This window comes from Protobothrops mucrosquamatus, unplaced genomic scaffold, assembly GCF_001527695.2.
Source record: "Protobothrops mucrosquamatus isolate PMUCROS unplaced genomic scaffold, P.Mucros_1.0 scaffold1398, whole genome shotgun sequence".
Classification (NCBI taxonomy): domain Eukaryota; kingdom Metazoa; phylum Chordata; class Lepidosauria; order Squamata; family Viperidae; genus Protobothrops; species Protobothrops mucrosquamatus.
The window spans coordinates 374,320-394,885 of NW_015387583.1; the positions used below are offsets into that span (position 1 = coordinate 374,320).

At 39.0% G+C, this 20,566-nt stretch overlaps 1 protein-coding gene across 2 annotated transcripts in view; it reads right to left on the reverse strand.

Moving 5' to 3' along the window:
* PPP1R1C (protein phosphatase 1 regulatory inhibitor subunit 1C) overlaps nucleotides 1-20,566 on the reverse strand; it is a 43,672-nt gene that overhangs the window by 2,900 nt on the left and 20,206 nt on the right. Inside the window, exons 3-4 of one of the 2 annotated variants that reach the window (XM_015821743.2) lie at nucleotides 18,202-18,242; nucleotides 15,412-15,472 (exon numbers count right to left, since the gene is read on the reverse strand). In XM_015821743.2, coding sequence (XP_015677229.1) covers nucleotides 15,412-15,472; nucleotides 18,202-18,242 — 102 coding nt within the window. Of the gene's footprint in view, nucleotides 1-15,400; nucleotides 15,473-18,201; nucleotides 18,243-20,566 lie in introns of both variants that reach the window. The other variant, XM_015821744.2, reaches the window with a different exon arrangement.

A 20,566-nucleotide genomic window follows, 5' to 3' on the forward strand; every position in this document is an offset into this window, starting at 1 on the left:
AATAAAATAAAATAAAATAAAATAAAATAAAATAAACTTCACTACCTGTGGTTGAATTGATTCCATAGTTACCAGATAGGTGCCAAATTTCAAGAGACCAAATGGAGTGATCCTACTTAACAGATACACACCATTCATTTCAGGCGAGGAAGGAGGTCTCTATTTGCATTATGTTTCAGTGTGGATCAACTCCCTCCATCAAAATGTATGGGTCAGATAATATCCAGAAGGCATCCAAAGAGATCATAGAAATCACCCTGAGTTATGACTCCTCTCTATAGATGTACTACAGTAATAATTTTTGCCATCAAGGCAAAATAAACTTAATTTCTTTCTTAGATTTAGCGGGGGGCAGGGGGTTTAAACAAAGTGGTCTTCAGCACAACACAAATGTTGAAGTTTCCTTTATTTATTATTGTTTTGAAAACAGATTTGCAAGAGAACTTACGAGATCCAATTCCATGAAGATTGCTGCAGGGGCACTCTTTTCTCAGTGCAATAGATTTTGTGTGTGTGTGTTTGGTTGTTAAAAAAAGTCAGCAACACAAGTATGATCTAATTTCATGCCTAACGTGGCCTCAAGATCAGCAAACAGTAATCAGTCATACTCTTCCGAGCTTTCAGACTCATGCTCCAGCCCACCTTCAGCGACCAAATTTGATCTTGCATCATTATCCTGGGACTTATTGCCTCTTGAAAATATACCTCATGGCCGGAATTAATTCAGCTATTCCTTCCTATAATACAGCTATGGGCGTAAGGCTATTCACCTGCTAATAAACTATTAAGAGCTTTTATAAGTTATAAACCTGCTTTAGTCAGAGCTACTTTATTCTAATCACTTTGTCTATATGTAGTCATTTTTAGAATCAGCTGTTAACTAACACCTGCCTTGACATTTATAGGAAGAAGCAAAAGAGGCTGACCACAAATGCTTCAGTTATGGGAAGTGCTGGCCTAGCTGACCGATTGTGGATTTGTAACCGGGCTAAAAAATTTTGCAAGTGGGCCCATTACTGGAACAAAGAAAAGTAATGTGGTGTTTTGCTTAAGCTGTGGTGAAAAATGTCCAGGCAAAGATCTGGAGGTAAAAGTTCATTGTTAGCATGTTAAAAAATATACTCAGAGGTGGAGAATTTAGCTAATTGAGTGCACCCTCCGATGCTTATTATGGGATGTTAGCTTAAACTGTGCATGTCTTCAATAAATCGGGGACAAGTGATGAAATATCAGGAACTTTTGATGGGTTTCTGTCGTTCTATGGTATAAAAGCAGTCATCCAGATCATAGTTGTCCGAAAGATGCTTTTTCAGGAGGCAACTGGACTTTCTTACTTTTCTTTGAAGACGTTAAACTTCTCATCCAAGAAACTTCTTCAGCTCTGACCAGATGGTGGGAATTGGAAGGATTTATATTGCTTGCAGACAGCTGGTCATTTGCATTCTTTTAGAGAGTCATTGAAGCCACTTGGAGGTTGTCTGTGCCCTCAGGGTCACCTGGGTAGTGCAAATGTTTGTGGGGCCTTCTTGGCCACAGGATTTTTTCTGCCCTGTGTCCCTTCAATGTTGGAGATAGGCACAGGCTGTTGGGGATGAGTCTGTGTTGTCTGCATCTCAAACTGAAGAGCAAATGGTTCCTGTAGTCTGCAATGTTTTCTGGAAATCTGTTCCTTCCATTCCCCACCATCCAGTCAGAGCTGAAGAAGCTTCTTGGATGAGAAGCAAAACGTCTTCAAAGGAAAACAAGAAAGTCCAGTTGTCTCATGAAAAATCACCTTTGGGACGATCAGCAGATATGCCTGACTTGGACTATGGATCCAAGGGTCCATCTTTACTTCTGCACAGAAATAAAGTGTTGAACCTAGTTTCCTCTCTTAGTGTGATTATGGGCTCAGATTCAGTGGTGGGATTCAGCCAGTTCACACCAGTTCGGTAGAACCGGTAGCTAATTTTTTGTTGCCCAGGCCCAGAACGGACTTCTGGAAACGGCATCCAGAAAGAGAACCATTTGTTCACATATTTGAATCCCACCACCACTCAGATTGTGCTGGGTACAATGAATCCAGTGTTGAGCTGAGCCGATATACTCACAAGCTTACATGGAAGCCTGAAGTAGCTTTACAGAAAAACACATCTGTCCATAAGGATGTAGGCGTGATTATTGACAAATAATATATTCTGTGCAATCTTCTGATCAAGAGATACAGAGTGGGAGTTTTGGCTTTGATGTTAAAACTGCACAAGCAGAACTCACATCAAAGTCCTTCACTACCTTATAATGTCCAACATGGCTCACATATAGCAGTGCATTGCATCCTGAAGTACACAAAATGCTAAGCCATTGTGGGATCAGTTTGGGTTTACTAAATAAAAAAAACAATGGTTTATGGTTGGAATGCACCGTCTTCTATTCCAGGGCTTTTCAACCCGTGGTACGCGTACCATCTGTAATACATTAGCATGTGGTAGGTGGTATGTGGCCCTGCCCAGCCAAGTGTAGTGGGGGAGGGAACGAGCCAGCGCAGTGCAGGACTTACTGTGAGAGAGTCCTCCGGAGCTGCAGAGTGGCTGGAGTGAGGCAAAGGCCCCAGGCTCACTTCCGGAGGAGGAGGGGGCGGAGACAGGAGAGGCTATAAGAGGAGGCAGTTTGGGTGGGAGAGGGAGAGGGGAAAAAAGAAGCAGCCTTGGAAGGAGGCAGAGTCAGCTGTAGCTGCATTGAAGGGAAAGGAGGAGGAGGGTGGGGGGAGGGGAGAGGAGATCAAGCAGGCCGGCCATGAGCTGATTTACAATTTCTGTGGTAGCTACCTGTACTGGCAGCAAGAAAACAGGCCAGAAATGCAGTGGGGGAGGGGTCGCCCTCCACAAGGAATGAAGAAAGGCAGCAATGAAGAAAGGCAGCATCGGCTGGAGGTGAGGCATAGAGGGAGGGAGGGAGGGAGATGGAGAGTGGAAGGATTCTTATGTGCTTTTGTGACTTTGAAATTCTGGGATTTGTGCAATGTGGGCTTTGTGTTCTTAAGGAGTGTTTGTCAATTTCTATTTGGCTGATGGCTGATGTCTCATGTTAGCTTCTATTGCTCTGCTATTGTTAGCTGTAGGTTTTGCTACAAAGGATTTTGAAGTATTTTCTCCTGAATGGATTTTGCCTGTAGCATTCCTTTACCTATGAATGGAGCCATTTGGGGAGGCAGCCAGTACTTACTACATTTGTTTTTTTCTTCCTTAAGTGCTGGCTGCTGGCTCCTTAATTTTCCTTTCTAGCCAGTAACTAATTCTTAAAGGGGAATGCACCTTTTTAAGCTAGTTCACTCAGCAGCTTGTCTTTTCTGTCTCTGGAGGCTTTTTCTTGTTTGATGAATATATGGATGAGTGAAAATATGGAAGGGGTTCAAATTCTCCTTTCAGAAGGAGATGGGAATGAGAAAGAGGGAGGGAGAGAGGGAAGTCCTGCCTTAGCACTTGGCCACCAGCAGCCCTGCCATTGACTTTGCTTGTCAAAAGGGGATCACATGACCCTGGGACACTGTGACCATCATAAATATGAATCAGTTGCCAAGCATCCAAATATAAATCACATGACCCTGGGCATGCTGCAATGGTCATAAGTGTAAAAAAATGGTCATAATTCATTTCAGTATTCGAATATTGCCATATCCTAAAAGTGGTACAATCAGTGAAAAGGTTGAAAACCCTGTTCTAGTTTATGGCTTAGCACTATCACAGTTCATCCTCAACACACATTTATACCAATATGTTAAACTAAATGGAGATATGACAGATAAGATAGATAAGATAACCTTTATTGTCATTTTTTTTTTACTGTAGGCACAATGGCACACATCAAAAATGAAATTTAGTTGCCCGCTCTTAAAGTGAACCACATACATGACACACACCTAAACATACTATGTACAACATATGTATAGACCCACACCCCTACATATACATAGCAAATAAATATTAAACACTGTCCATCTTGAATATGATGGGATGGTTTTGGTTAAACGTTGCACAGGTAGCCCTCATCTTACAACCACAGCTGAGCCCAAAATTTCCATTGCTGAGCAAGATGGTTAACTAGATTTTGCCCCATTTTATGACCTTTCTTGTCACAATTGTTTAAGTCAATGTTTCTCAGCCTTGACAGCTTTCTGATGTGTGGACTTCAGCTCCCAGAGTTCTTGAGCCAACATCACTGGCTAAGGAATTCTGGGAGTTGAAGTCCACACATCTGAAACACTGGTTTAAGTGAATCCCTGCAGTTGTTCAGTTAGTAACATAGTTGGTAAGTGGATCTGGCTTCCCCACTGACTTTGCTTCTCAGAAGGTCACAAAAGGGGATCACAAGAACCTGGGACACTGCAAGCATCTTTTGATCCTACGGACCGTGGGGATGCTGCAACGGTCTTACGGCTGAAAAACAGTCATAAGTCACTTTTTTCAGTCATTAAACGGATGGGTTGTAAGCCAAAGATTACCGTTATATGAAGCTGCAGTTCATCTCAGGCAGAGATTCCTCTGCACATCCTAGTGCTGGCCTGTCCCCAGTCAGGGGTGGTTCTTGGAGAGGTAAAGGCTGCGTTAAGCCAGTTGGCATGTTGCTTATGGAGACTGCAGAATGTGGGGTTCGAATCCAATGCCAGCCCACTCAAACCTGTCATTCTCCAGAGTTATAGTAACAGAGATACAATATCTGTCATTAAGCTCATAATTAAGCACAGTGAGTCATGGAATTAAAAACATCCTTTGTCATATCATGGTCTGTTCAGTTGGAGCACCATATATCCCGGGATATTTGAACGCTTTGTGTGTGGTGGGGGGGAGAAGAGCTAATGGCTAATAACTAATGGGCTAGTTATCTGAGGGACTATCAGTCTTCTATAGTTTTTGCTCATCCAGCACAGTCAGCGTGTTCTGAGTCCCATTAATTAAGCCATGCTCATTTGATGGGACTCAGGAAGTGACTTTTTTCTCTCCTGGCCTTCTCCCAGAGATCTATTAGGCTTTCAACCTAACCTCATTTAAACAAACTGTGGCTTGTTTTATCAGACTTTGGGCTAGAGTGGGTTCTTTAGGAGATTATTTGTTATTGGACTCTGTTGTTTATCAGGTGTTCCTTTTCCTTATAGTAATTTGTATTGTACTGGTCTTGACCTACAACAGTTCATTTTTTGTGACTGTTGAAAGTTCAAAGTTACAATAGCACTGAAAAAAGTCTCATGGTTGCTTTTCACACTTATGACAGCTGCAGCCTCCCCATGGTCAGGTGACCAAAATTCGGATGTTTGGCAACTGACTCACTTTTAGGATGGTTGCAGTTGCCTCAGGGTCATCTGATCGTCTTATGTGGCCTTCTAGCAAACAAAGTCAACAGGGAAGCCAGATTCACTTAACAACCATGTTACTAACTTAACAACTGCAGTGATTCACTTAACAATTGTGGAAAGAAAGGTCATAAAATGGGACAAAACTCACTTAAATGTTTCACTTAGCAAGAGAAATTTTGGGCTCAGTTGTGGTCGTAAGTCAAGGACTATCCATATACTACTCAGGTTGCAGTGAAGTTGGGCAGCCTAAATAAATCAATACATACATGTGGGGAGGGGGAGTTGACCCCTCCCTGATTGCAGAGGCTGTCCCTTCAGATAGCTTAGTTCCCTTTGCTAGTCACCTAGTCACCTTGGTGTCCAGAGATCATTGATGTCACATTTGACACATCCAGAAGCAGGCCTGCTTGTGGGTGCCCACATAAGTGAAGCTAATTCCTCTTTATACTCAAGCGATTCTCTAGATTCACCCTGGAAAAATCACTGTTCTCACTATGAACAATGAGAATTTAGCCTTCTGTGGCTTTGGGGGAGATTCCTGTGCAGGACTGCAAGTACAGCAAGCTCTCTGAAGCACTAGAGGGCGCTTTGCTCCTACAGAGCAAGTCACTTTCCAACTGAGTACAAGGAATCCATCTTAACAGTGGCCACACAGAATAGAATAGAATAGAATAGAATAGAATAGAATAGAATAGAATAGAATAGAATAGAATAGAGCTGGAAGGGACCTTGGAAGTCTTCTAGTCCAGCCCCCTGCTCAAGCAGGAGAACCTATATCATCTCAGACTGTCTAGCCTCTTTTTAAAAATCTCCAGTGATGGAGCGCCCACGATTTCTGGGGGCAAGCTGTTCCACTGGTTAATTATCCTCACTGACAGGAAGTTTCTCCTTAATTCCAGGTTGCTTCTCTCTTTGATCAGTTTCCAACCATTGTTTCTTGTCCTTCCGTCTGGTCCTTTGGTGAATAACGTGACCCCCTCTTCTTTGTGGCAGCCCCTCAAATACTGAAACACTGCTATCATGTCTCTCCTATTTCTTCTTTTCTTTAGACTAGCCAAACCCAAGTCTTGCAGCCATTCTTTCTGTTTTAGTCTCCAGGCCTTTGATCATCTTAGCTGTTCTTCTCTTAATTTTTTCCAAACTCTCAACATCTTTTTTGTGATATGGTGACCAAAGTTGGCTGCAGTATTCCAGGTGTGGTCTTACTAGGGTTTTATAAAGAGGTATTAATATCTCACATGATCTTGATTCTATGCCTCTGTTTATACAACCCAGGATTATATTAGCTTTTTTGGCTGCTGCTGCACACTGCTGGCTCATGGTTAAGTGATCGTCCACTAGGACTCTGAGATCCCTCTCACAGTTACTGTTTTTAAGCCAGGTCTTGCCCAATCTGTACTTGTACCTTTGATTTTTTCCTGCCTAAATGTAAAACTGTGCTTTTCTCCACATTGAAATTCATTTTGTTGGATAGGGTCCATTGTTCAAGTTTGTCAAGATCTTTTTAGATCCTGAGTTTGTCTTCTGGAGTGTTGGCTACTCCTGCCAGTTTGGTGTCATCTGCAAATTTGACAGGTTCCCCTTCAATTCCCTCATCTAAGTCATTCTTGAAGATATTGAAGAGTACTGGGCCTAGGACGGAACCTTGTGGTACCCCACTGCTTACTTCTCTCCATGTGGATGTAGTGCCATTGAGGACTACTCATTGAGTATGGTTTGCCAGTCAGCTACAGATCCATTTGATGGTGATGTTGTTTATTCCACCTTTTTCTAGCTTACTAAGGAGTAGGTTGTATAGATAGTTATAGAAAGTCACCGTTTTAACATCTTCCTACCCAAAGGTCTCTAGTTAACCAAACATTCCTGTTCATGGAGAGGGAGGCCAGACAGAAACTAAGACTGATATAGCAAGCACATGTGCATATATGAATATATGCTTAAGTTTTTGTGTCTACTTTATATTTTTCTAATGCATAACCTTTCAAATCATGAGGTTTTCTGTTTATACAGTCAAATAAACAGAAGCAATTTTAGTCTGTGATATGTAGTCATGTTTGGGAAATTTCTGGTAACTCTACTGTGTTTTTTTTCTTATTCCCTGTTTAAAGATGGTTTCTTTCTCTTGATATGATTGATTTTATAAGGAACCCTTCCAATACACCAGTCTTTGGTTTCATTGTCTCAAACACTTGTTTCCCATCTTGTTTTACTTTATCAACTGCAATATGCATTCCAACATAATCAACTGGATCCAAAGATTTCATTCCAGTTTTGGAAAGCTTTACTCCATTTGTGGAGAGGAAAAATTAATTGCCTTCCAAAATATCAGCTGTGCTATCTCCACAATAGCCTCAGAATTGGCTTGGATTCCTTTATAGGTGATTTATGTTCTTTCTGCTTTGCTGTATGACATCACACACACACATACATACACATAGAGAGAAACACACATCTGTGTAAACTGAGCTACAGTGAAGATTTTTTGGTAATGAAAGAATTCCTGAAGGATTAATTATTAAGTCATGAGGACAAACTTCACCTTTTCACCCTATTTTCAGAGACTGACACTTCGAGAGTCAGATTTGCTTTTTTCGGTATTATAACAAGAGCTATTAGAACATCAAAGATTCCTCTTTTTCTGTTTAAAATAGAATCTGCACGCATAGAACTTCAGAACTTCAGTTGTTCTAAATGCTCCAAGCAGTTTTTGCTTATGTGGTTTACCAGCTTATGTACAAACAAGTACTTTAAACAGAAGCTGCTTCAAATTGTGTAACTATGGTAACATTGGGCAAAACATTTCATGTTTGAAATGGCCAATTTGAATATTTCAAACCTGGAACAAAAGACTCATGTTCCAAAGCATTATCCTGAACTTAGGATAAAATGTACAATTTAGAATTATGGGAAATTGAAAGAAGATCTTGTTTTCTTTTTTCTAGCCCTAAGGCTACACAAATAGGTGTGATATTACCAGAGATACTTGCTAAATAACATCTATCTAAATGTACAGAAAAAATGAAGAAGGGGATTTTTTTTAAAAAAAAGTTTAACAAAGCAAACCCTCAAAGCAATAGTTCCGTAGAAATAAACACATTTTTGTGGCCTAACTGCACAACTTCTTACACAATTCAAAATCATCCTCTTGGCCAATTTTTCTGTAAGTCATTTTTCAAATAGTCCTTGAATTTATCACTGCCACAGAATCACAACTGTCTCAGGATTGCAATTCAGGTAATCATGGCATCCTGGGTCACAAGTTCACTATTTGCAATCTTCACTGCTAGCTTCTGACCAGCAAAGTCATTGGAGAAGGCAGCAGGAGATTGAAATTGGTGATCATGTGATATTGCACCTAACAACTGCATGTGATTTGCTTAACTGACAACAGAAATCTGGTGCAGTCATATGATATTTCTGTCAAGGATGAAACTTTGGCAGCTACATGCCTCTACATTTCAACTTGCCTTTAGAGTAAGGGGGGGAGAGGTGTTACTTTCAAGTGGGTTAGATGGAGAAATGAAACTTCTAAGATTCCACTGAAGACCGTGAGAGCCTGAAACCTTTTCAAGGACACCATAACAGGTGTGAATTTGAAGCAGACGGTTCCCATAACAAAGTTAACTTGTTTATATGGACTATGGGAGTTTGGCTAGGAAAATTATTATTTAAATCTATGAAGTGGTGTTGGAAGCTCAGAGTTAGTTTTGCTTCGACATTACCATATAGTGTATTCAATAAACAGTAAGATTTCAGAGATGGAATGAACCTGGAGTTTTATTTGAATTCTCAAGCTGGTTGTTCACAATTTCACTCAATGACTGTGTCTCTCAGCAATGGAGTTGCCAGTCCAGTTGTGGTTGTTAAGTCAAGACTACCTGAATGTATCTTTTAAATTAATAAATTTATTTTTATTCTACTTCTTCTCTGACAAGTTGTTTATTAGATTCTTATTCTGCCCTTCATTCAAGAGTTCAACATAACATATATAACAATCCCTTCTCCAATTTTTCCCCATAGCAGCAATACTATGAAGTAGATAATAGAAAACATAGCCAGGTGTTTGTTTTCTTTTTTTTTAATAGGTTACAGGAATTAGGGTGAAATTGGTTATGTATTGTCCTCCTTCTGGGTTTGGAACTGATGAAAATAAAACATATTGGTTTTCACACAGATATAATATTATGTTACATGTGGGCATCTGTTGATTATATCTAAGGAGGTTCTATTATCTGGTAAGGTGTTCTTACCAAATATATTTTGATATTTGTCTTAACAATCCACACTGCATAATGGCCAATCACGCACATACATACACACATATACATATAAACAGAAGGGGGAAAGTGGCCTGAACGTTGGGAAATGATTAGAGGTGCCTCACATTATGAAAAAGAAGAGTTCTCTTTCTGATTTTTTCTTTGATGTCTAATTTTCATGGACTCCTTGTTGAAAGGAGATCTTCCGCCCAAGAACTGAAATTAGTTACAAGAATCAATGAAGAGCAGGGTTCTAACGTGGTTCCAATACTCAGTGCTCATGACAAATTAAAATTGCCTGACGTACTAAATTCAGTGAGCATGCCTAGATCATCAGAGTATGCCTTTAGAACCTTTTTTTTCCTAACTCTGCATCATTACATCAATACTGTACAGTATGTATAGGTGGCTGAGAGGAAGATTGTATGTATCAAGAGAGGTTAATTATTTGGCCAGGACAGGAGAAAAATCTGCTAAAAACAGAAACCCAGTCGGATATCTCTGTTAACCTCATTTTGGAAGGAGACCATCAGCACCATCAGGAAGATCCAAAATGTAGAGGCCTTTTGAACAGTGAAGGTGTCTCCCAACATCCATTAAGCACAGAAATACAATCCGCTCAAATATCCTGCCCTGAATAGTTCTGTAGGCTGCTGTCCACCTCATTCTGCGATCAATAGCACTCACATTGATTTTTCCAGGGGCTGTATTCCAGTAAAATGCACGTGTGCATAAAAGGGTAAGCCATTTCCCACTTAAAGATCTATTTGCTGATACCATGCAAAAAGACAAAATACATCAAAAGGACTTGAGAGAAAGAGAGAAAAAATGAATTTGTGAGATACTTTGGCATGTTATTCATGCCTTATTGCAATTTCTAATACACGAAAGAACTATCTATAATTTCAGACAATCACATCCATTAGGCAATCAGTCAGTCAGTCAGTCAGTCAGTCAGCCGTAGAGAACTAAACAAAATAAAACCACAGTCCTATGCCTTATATAGAGAGAGACTAGCTATGTTGCTTCATTAATAGTTCAACAGATATAAGGATATGCTAAGTTTCTTATACTAACTTAGTAGGCCAGACAATAGGGCACCATTTGTCCTTTCTGCTTAAAACATTATTTTTTACAACTGTGAATGAGATAAGAGTGTGTGTACAGTATGCTAATATTGATTTAATATTTTGTATTAGGTTCAGCTCAACATTACAGAATACAGAATAAGAGTTGGAAGGGACATTGGAGATCTTCTAGTCCAACAACCAGCTCAAACAGGAGACCCTATATCACTCCAGACAAGTGACTTTTCAATCTCTTCTTAAAAACCTCCATTTGTGGAGCAACCACAATTTCTGGAGGCAAACTGTTCCACTGATTAATTGTTCTAATTGTCAGGAAAATTGTCCTTAATTCTAAGTTGAATCTCTTCTTGGTAAGTTTCCATCTGTTATTTCTTGTCCTTCCCTCAGATACTTTGGAGAATAGGTTGACCTAACTCTTCTCTGTGACAGCCCATAAAATAGTTCACCCCTAATCCTTCTTTTCATCAGACTAGATATACCCAATTCCTGCAACTGTTCATCATATGTTTTAGCTTCCAGACCTCTAATAATCTTTGTTGCTCTTATCTGCACTCTTTCTAGGGTCTCAACATCTTTTTTTATTGTGGTAACTAAAACTGGATGCAGTATTCCAAGTCTGGTCTTACCAAAGCAGTATAAAATGGCACCAACATTACATGTGATCTTGATGATATCCCTCTATTGTTGCATTGTCTTTTTTGTCAGCTGTGGCACCCTAGTAGTTGTCCACTAGGAATCTTAGATCCCTCTCACAGTTACTGCTGTTGAGCAACATACCACCTATTCTATACCTGTGCATTTGGTTTGTCTTGCCTAAGTAAAAAAAAACCTTACTTTTCTCATCACTGAGTTGCATTTCGTTCTGTAGGGTCCAATGTTCAAGTCTGTCAAGATCCTTCTGGATCTTGAGACTATCTTCTAATGTGTTGTCTATTCCCCCCTGCAAATTTGATGAGTTCCCCTTCTATCCCTCATCTAAATCGTGTATGAAGATGTTGAAGATATTGAACATTCACTGGCCTTGCTTGGGCATTCTATCTATCATACAGCAAAAATTATTTGAATGCATTAGCTAGTTTTGGTGCACAGATCAAAACTTGCTGATCAAGACCAGCCTGCCCCAAGGGCTGAATTCAAATTCTTTAAAAAATGGAGGTCCCCTTAGGTCAGGGGTGTCAAACTTGCAATGTCACATGACGTGCCATGACGTATCATGACTTTTTTCCCATTGCTATGTTGCATCCGGCCCACGGGCCAGCAGTTTGACACCCCTGCCTTAGGTGATACAAGACAGTCATTATCACTCTGATCAGCATCCAGCTGAGACACATTCACTCAAAGAGTCAAGAGAGAACAAGTTATCCAAATACAGATTGAAGCCCCTGACTTTTTCTACAGATAACATACCAAATTACAAAACATCTAATGTATGATTGATGTAGCAAATGGACATGTTGACCTCTTAAGAACTTGGTGGGTTCTGAAGAAAGTCCTACTAAGGGCTTCTCCTGGTTCACACTATGGCTACCAGCATAATCATGGCCAGCCACAAAGCCAAAAAACAACTAGTGAGGTTTCTCTGTCTCCATGTTGTAGCACCCCCATCCCCAGAAGCTCATTGTCAACTTCCTAGTTTCTCTTAGGTCTCTCTCTCTTTTTTCCCTGGATGAGTGGTCAGGCATAAATGCAAGCTGAAGCCAATCATGTTTATTTTCTGAAGGAGCTCTACGTATATATGGAATCTAAGAACCTTATTGAAAATAAAAGTGAGCATGATGGAATGCTTCTTTTAAATTGTGTTTAAAGTTAAAAAAAATATGAAATATAAAAGGTGGTACTAAGTTATGTGTACAAGGAACATTAGAGCTCTTGGCTGCCATTCTTATATAGCATAGCATCAAGATTATTTTTCTTCTTCTGGTCAGTTCAAATACATGAATGAAATGTGTTTCTTTATATCTGAGATGGGCAATTTCTAAAGCAATGGAGGCAGTTCATGCTTCAAACTTCCTATGAGTGATGTAAGAGCCATCTGATAATATAGTGATGTGGTTGAAATTAGTCCTTTTTAAGGCTTTTCCCCTCCCCCTACCTTTCAAAGACGTCCCACTACCAATTCCATCACCTCAAATCCCCTGGTCTCCTTTTCAATCAACAGTTTACAACTGAAGTGTGGGAACTGAAATAGGAGTCTTTGTGTGCTAACTTTTACTCTTCTCACTCTTAACACTCCCCACCCCCCACCCAAATACTCTGAAATTATGCTGATCCTTGTCTATGGAGTTTCTCAGTCATCCAGGTCATGGTTGTCCCAAAGGTGTTTTTTTCAAAAGGCATCTGGACTTCCTTTGTTTTTCCTTGAAGACATTTTGCTTCTCATCCAAGAAGCTTCTTCAGAACTGACGAGGTTTCTTGGATTAGAAGCAAAATGTCTTCAAGGAAAAGCAAAAAAAAAAAAGTCCAGTTGCCTTTCGGAAAAGCACTTTTGGAATATGCCGATCCTTGCTTTGAAATTGGTGGCAAAAACTAGTTCTACCTTTCAAACGCCTTGGAGATTCTAATGACATAACTAAGATAGTCTTGTGAATCAAGCCTGGCCAGTGTGGCCAAGTGGCTAAGGCACTGGACTAAGCTTGGGGTGATCTAGCTTCATTCTGTCTCTAACCAGAACGGAAAATTATAGAGTGACTTCCTCTCTCTGCCCAACACAACTCACAGGGCTATAAAGGAAAAGTTGGAGAATATCTTCCGGATAGTTTCTGAAGTCCTTAGAGCAGGGATCCTCAACCTTGGCAACTTTAAGACCTGTGGACTTCAACTTCCAGAATTCCTCAGCCAGCTTTGCTGGCTGAGGAATTCTAGGAATTGAAGTCCACAAGTCTTAAAGTTGTGAAGGTTGAGGACCCCTGCGGGCTTAGAGGATATAAATCTAGCAAAAAAAAATAATCCCTGACATATACAAAAGCTTACTTTGCACAGTGTTATAGCAGACTGAGAGTGTGCTCAGCTTGGAGAAAGAGGACTGAAGGCAGCTTCTCAGTCCTGCCATGAACAATATTAGCATTAGCCATAGTGGCCAATGGGAAGTTGGCATGGAAGATGCCAGCTGGGAAGTTGGCACGTGAACAGGCACTCCTGTGCTCAAGAACGTTTGGTCAATCTAAGAAATCTTTGGATCAGTAGGAAAAGATCCACCTCTGCTCCTGTGTGGTTAAATCTTGGGCTCAATTTACTAGATTTGTGCACATGTCTTTACTTGGGAGATTTATGTTATATCTGACTATTAAAGAAGCAAATATTAGTATTTCCAGTTTATACTTACAGGCAGTCCCTATATAGTATGAAATGAGTCAGAGTCCAGGGCTTTTTTTCTCATAGAACACCCAGAACGGAGTTCCAGCACCTTTTTGGGATGGAACCTTGTAGGGTAGGCAAGGTCAGTTGTATGACATGTGTGAGTTCTAGCACCTTTTTTTTTTTTTTTAGAAAAAAAGCATCTGTCAGAGTCTATAGTTAAGGAAACTAGGAATGAGTACCTGCCAAGCTTTCACAAGGGTAGTGAAGACCAGGTTCTTCCCCCCCTTATGTGTTAGGCCAGAATTGCAGAACCCATCTTTGATGATGTATGGTTTCTATAACATCCTGGGTGTGAGCTGTGGTTTTAATTTTAAAAAAGTATTTGTGATTGTTAGCCATCCAGGATTGTGTGGCAAGTGACCAGCCCTATAAGCTGAATAAATAAATAAAGAGGTAAGAGCATTAATTGGAAATGAATGAGGGAGGAGCCCATCCTTCACCTGTACACTACCAGGGAAAAGATTATGACCTGGATTTGAGGTACCAGCCTTTCTGAATCCCCTTCCTTTCAATCCGAAAGGTGTTTTTCAAAAGGCAACTGGACTATCTTGGTTTTTTTCCTTGAAAACATTTCACTTCTCATCCAAGAAGCTTCTTCAATTCTGGTTGAATGATAGAAAATGGGAGGATTTATGTATATTCCTTAGCAGTCATCTGTTTGTTAGCACTCTGAAGGTCAATGGTTAGCTCTCTGAGAGTCATTGAGGCCACTTGGGGATTTATCTCTACTCTCAGGGTCACCTGAATCAGAGTTCAAATAGGTGTGGGACCTGCAATGAAATTTCATTTTAATGTATGTCGATTAGTGTACATTCAAAGTGACGATAAATATAGATGGCCTCTTTGACCCCTCTTTTAAACCGATGGAGACCGATGGAGTACAGATAAACCCCCAAGTGGCCTCAAGGACTTTCAGAGAACTGAAAGTCCTTGAGGCCACTTGGGGGTTTATCTGTACTCCATCAGTCTCCATCAGTTTAAAAGAGGGGTCAAAGAGTACTTCAGAGTACTAACAACCAGATGACTGCTAAGGAATATAAATCCTTCCATTCCTCACCATTCAGCCAGAACTAAAGAAGCTTCTTGCATGAGAAGTGGAATGCTTTTAAGGGAAAAAAAACACCAAGAAAGTCCAGTTACCTTTTGAAAAGCATCTTTTGGATAACCATGATCTGGATTATTGAGAATCTCCCTAGACTTCCTTTCAATTCATCTTCAAAGAACAGCATCGTAGGCAGGTGCCTCTTTTCCCTCCATGGGATCATTAAGTTCTCCAATAATGACAGAGCAGGAGAGAGAGAGAGAGATGGTGACATGCCATACTCAGCAGGTGATCACTCAAGAGGCATTTGCATAAGAAGAAACAGTACCTCAACAGTACCTTTCATGGTAGGTGCAGTATAGACACTCTGCTTCCTCTGTTTAGGGGAGACATTCTGTGACTGTCAATAAAAAGAATGACCTTTTAGTGCAATCAAGAGCTAAACAAAGTATCACACACCAGACTACAGGAGGGGCCTCTATAGGCCCTCTTCTCACCACAGGTCCATACGGAGTGTAATGGTGCAAGGGAACAGCCTTGAGAGATAGATCAAGGAATTGCTGCCTAGGGAATGGTCAGATAAAAGAGAACACAGCCCAGAGCTCTATAATGGGTGGTTAAAGAGGCTCATGAGGGACCTTCCCTAGCTTTTGAAGCTGCAAAGGAGACAGCAGGAGATTTGCATTTTCAGACCTGTCAGACTTCCCAGGCAGATCAAAAGAAGAATGGTCTAATTCTACTTTATCATAAAACTATATTAACAAAATCTTGAAAGTCTGAAAGTACAAATCTCTCACTGTCTCCCTTTACAGCTTGAGAAGGTAGGAAAGGTCCCCTCTGACTCTTTTTCTCCACCCATTATGCAGTTGTGAGCTATGCTCTCTCTTTTCTGACCATCCTCTTGCATTTCTTTTGCCTCTTCTCTGAAGGTCTTTCTCATACATCATTGCACTGAGGAGGCCTCCTTGGTTTGCCTTTGAAGCATCTTCTTGATCCGGCACTGCAATGTTTTCTGCCATGTAGCTTGAAGTAATATAACCCATTCCTTATTTGTCTTTAAGAAATCTCAAAAATGATATAAATATTTTAGGGGAAGGCAACATCCTTTCTTCCTTTTTATTTTAGTACACATTCAGATTGTAAAAAAAATCAGATGGAAACTGGTGGCATCTTTTCCAACTAACAGATTTTATTAGAGGGCATGGGCTTTCATGAGCCACAACTCATATTTCATATTTCATCAGATGCCACCATGGATTAACTTCTCCTATGGTGTCTATGGTGTATTGCTCCTTTTTATTTTTTGGTTTGTTCCCAAAATCTGGAAGTTAGCATCAGATTTTTAAAGCTGCCTGGAGTTGCTCAATTAAGCAGCCAAACTATAATAATAAACAAACAAATAAAAAAAACACTGCTGCATTCAGCTAATGGCATTTCAGCAATGTGAAATAATACATGCTCATTATAAATAATAATAATAGACTCTCTGCCTATTTTTTTTTTTTTTTGACTGATGAAATTGCTCGGATGAGCAATGAAACATCTCAGATCAACAAATTCCGGTCCAGTTGCTCTGATTCAACTTATAGATACTTCTGCCCTGGATGATTAAGTCTACATTGATATAACAAATGCTCATATTACTTTTTTAAATAATCTCAACTTAAAACACCATATCCCAATTCCAAAGAGTTGTGTAAGGGCTGTTGTGAATTCACAAAGTATATTTAGAGCATATTTCTTCCAATCAATGAAGATTCAGCAGCTCTATAAGCTGATCTATGAAATGCAAAGTGGTTCATAACATTTTATGTTAATGGATGGAAAGATGCTTTTTATGAATAAATTATTGGATGCAGTCAGAGAGTGCTAATTATATACATTGCATGAAGGGATGGTGATTGTCATTATTTAATGCTTTTAAATGTTTGTACCTAAATTTGAAAAAAGAATCGATAAGGTTTCTTGCTATTAAAAGCAACACTGTCCTATTTCAATTTTCAATAAAAATTAAATTGGTCTGGAACATACTATATAGAGGACAGAAAGATGTAACAAACCCATTTTAGGGATGACATTATATTTTCTGGATAATTCTTTTTATTCCCTCTATTTTCTATAATTTCTTTAATTTTCAATTTTAATTTTAATTTTAATTCAGAGGCAAGCATGAATCCTTGTATAATTAAAACAGCATCGATGATACACAAAAAGAAGATGTTAATCATCTTGGCAGAAGATTTGTAGTTTAAGAAGTACATTAAGCAAAGATTGATGTCATCCAAAACTGTCCAATGAGCATTTCACATATAGTACTGACAATGGCAGAGGAAGAATACACAGGAATAGCATGGAATATCCTGGAAAGAGGGCAAAGTGGCTAGAAAATTGAACAGGCCCCAGCAGCATTTTTGCAGCTTCCAGGTTTTGTTTTGTTTTTTTACAGAATAAAGTAATAAATAATTTACAATTTAATTTTCAGCAAATATGCATCATGTGGAATAAATCTTTTTAATAATTATTGGAAGGATATAGCATTTCGGGGATTAGAAAATGTTTTTCATATCTAACTGATTTGAGATCCTATTTTTCCCCCCCAAAAAATCATAATTTCAAGTTAATTTTGAAGTCATGCTTCTAGATAACCATTAGGTGTCAGCAAAGAGATACAGAAAAATTCAAATCTTTGTTGCCATCTGGTGACTGTCTAGTTTTTTGAAGCTCAAATATGGTAACTTATGGTAGGATAAGTGTCAGAATGAACCTATTCCTGACCTCAATTCAAATATCTATTCTGAGTCTAGAGAAGCAAAGATGGAACAGATTTTTTCTGGCATCCGCTCTAGTCTTTAATAAATTGATCAAATTAAGCCAAATCCAAACTAAACAGTCATGCAAGGACTCAGAGGTCATCATTATTAAATATTGTAGGATCAGAAGGCTGACTTTACTTAATAAATCTTAATCAATGTCACTGAGCTGACTGTGTCTTCTACCCCCTGCATATCCCAAAAGACAATTTAAGAATTAATATCTCTGCTGCAGTATAAGAAAGAAAGAATTAAGACTTTCTGAATGTTTGTCAGACAATGCAACAGTAATTTATTTTTTAAATTGCAATTAACTTACTTCATCTTGGGAGTTGTTGTTCATTCTCTTCTCATCTATTTCTGCAGGATAGGAAAACACAATTAGAAGAAGTACTATATAATAACATCAAGACAACATAAATCTACTCTAAAGCCAGTCTCTGGTGAATCCAATAAATTTTACTTTCAGGAAAATAGGTGCAGAATCACAACTCAAATAATGCAGCTGAAAGCCCAGTCTAAGCAACTGTGATGTATTGTTCTATTCATGCTTTCTTGGAATTAGTTCCTGTGCCTTTTCTGAGAAAATATTATGTTGTCAGACTGCATTAAATTGACTTTCTTATTACACTGTAATACTTATGATGAGGTGGCGCATGCAATTATTGTCAGAGCTTCATACAAAGGGCAAAAGATTGAGTTCCGATGTAAAATTTTGTGGCAATTTATATTCTGATTATGAACCCAATATAAATTGGAGTTCATAATGCTTTGATCAAACATTATTCATGGGGGTATAAGTAGTTTATTTTTTTTCCTTCCTTCTTCTATTATTGAGAAAATCATCCTTCAATTTGTAAAACACTGCTAGACTCTTTATCATGCAAGAATCCAGATACAGGAAGATTTTCATTTCACTGTGCAAGAGCTGAACAGAGATCAACACAATACAATTCACACACACACACACACAAAAGTCTCACTCCAAAATTCATATTTTGTACCCATTTAAGGAATAGCAGCCATTCAACTCAAGTAGGTATAATTTAAAAATCTACCTTGACTTCCAATGCCATTTTGTTTCCATTAATTTCATAAGACTATGTCTGTTTTTAGCAAGGTCTTGTTCTTTAATTTGCTACTTGGCTTATGAGACATTTCCTGCTCAGCATGTTCTCAGGCATTTCACTCTGCTTAACTGTTTTTCCACAAGGCATCATTTTTTTACTGAGAGAAACTCTGAAGTGATTCAGAATTCAGAATTTCTATTCACATGTTTTCTTCAGTCTGTCAAACACCTTTCACAGACACACACACAAACACCAAAAAAACACACCCTCGTGATGTTTTATTTTTCAAAACAAACAAGCAAACGAACGGTGTATAATTCATCAAGGCACAGAAATCATTCATTATGCTTCACGAAAATAACCCTCCGTTTTTGGAGTGTGAATAAAGATTTCAAACAGTTGTTCCAATTTATGCTAAGGTTTATGTAAGAAATGAGTGCAAAATTAATTATTATTAACTGTGAAACTGAATTGGTTTTGCTATCTTTTTTTAAAAAAAAATGGGTAAAACTAGCAAGTTATTTAAAGTGAAATACAGGTAATCCTCAACTTACAACCACAATTGAGCCCAACATTTATGCTGCTAAGGGAGAAATTAGTTAAGTGAGTTTTGCCTCATTTTACAACTTTTCTTGCCATGCTTATTAAGTGAATCACTGTAGTTGTTAAATTAGTAACATCGTTGTTAAATGAATCTGGTTTCCCCATTGACTTTACTTGACAAAAGGTTGCAAAAAGTGATCACATGACCCTGGGACACTGCAACCATCATAAATATGAGTCAGTTGTCAAGCATCCGAATATAAATCACGTGACCAAGGGGATGCTGCAAAGGTCATAAGTGTGAAAAATGATCATAAGTCACTTTTTTCAGTGATGTTGCAACTTCGGTCACTAAGCAAACTGTTGTAAGTTGAGGACTACCTATAATGTGTGCCTTGAGAACGCATTCCAGACATTTCAGGATAGACTGGATCTCCTCTGCTAATGGAAAAGAAAGAGAGATCTTAAAATTTCTGATGCCAGAGCTCTGGCAGAGAATGGGAACCGGTCTGTGATATATCTGTATATATCTCTATCTATATATCTATATTTTTAAATACACACACACACACACACATACATTTCTGGTCTCATAACAGATTAAAGCATTCCGTTTGTTATTCAATTTGCAGGAGTAGTAATATTACTTCTTTTTTAATGGCTGCCTTGTATGATTTCAGGAGAAGCAGACATGCAAACTTTAGCTTGCATTTAACACCCAAGCATTAGTTTCATCATTGTGAGACACAGTAAAGTGGGTGGGCAGGAAAACAAGAGGTGATTATAGAACTGCCTGTTTGTGATTTTTAATATAATTTTATTCCAGACTAGTTGCCAAAGGATTGCTGAATAATTTAAAAGCTGTTTACAAAATGGTGTGGAAATTCATGGTTAGCATCATGAGGATGAGAATTAAATATAAAACTTTACAGAGAACATTGGGCTATTATATCAAGGGTGCAAAATCTGGATGAGCAGAGAGAGAGAGAGAGAGAGAGAGCGAGAGAGAGAGAGAGAGAGAGAGAGAGAGAGAGAGAGAGAGAGAGAGAGAGAGAGAGAGAGAGAGAGAGA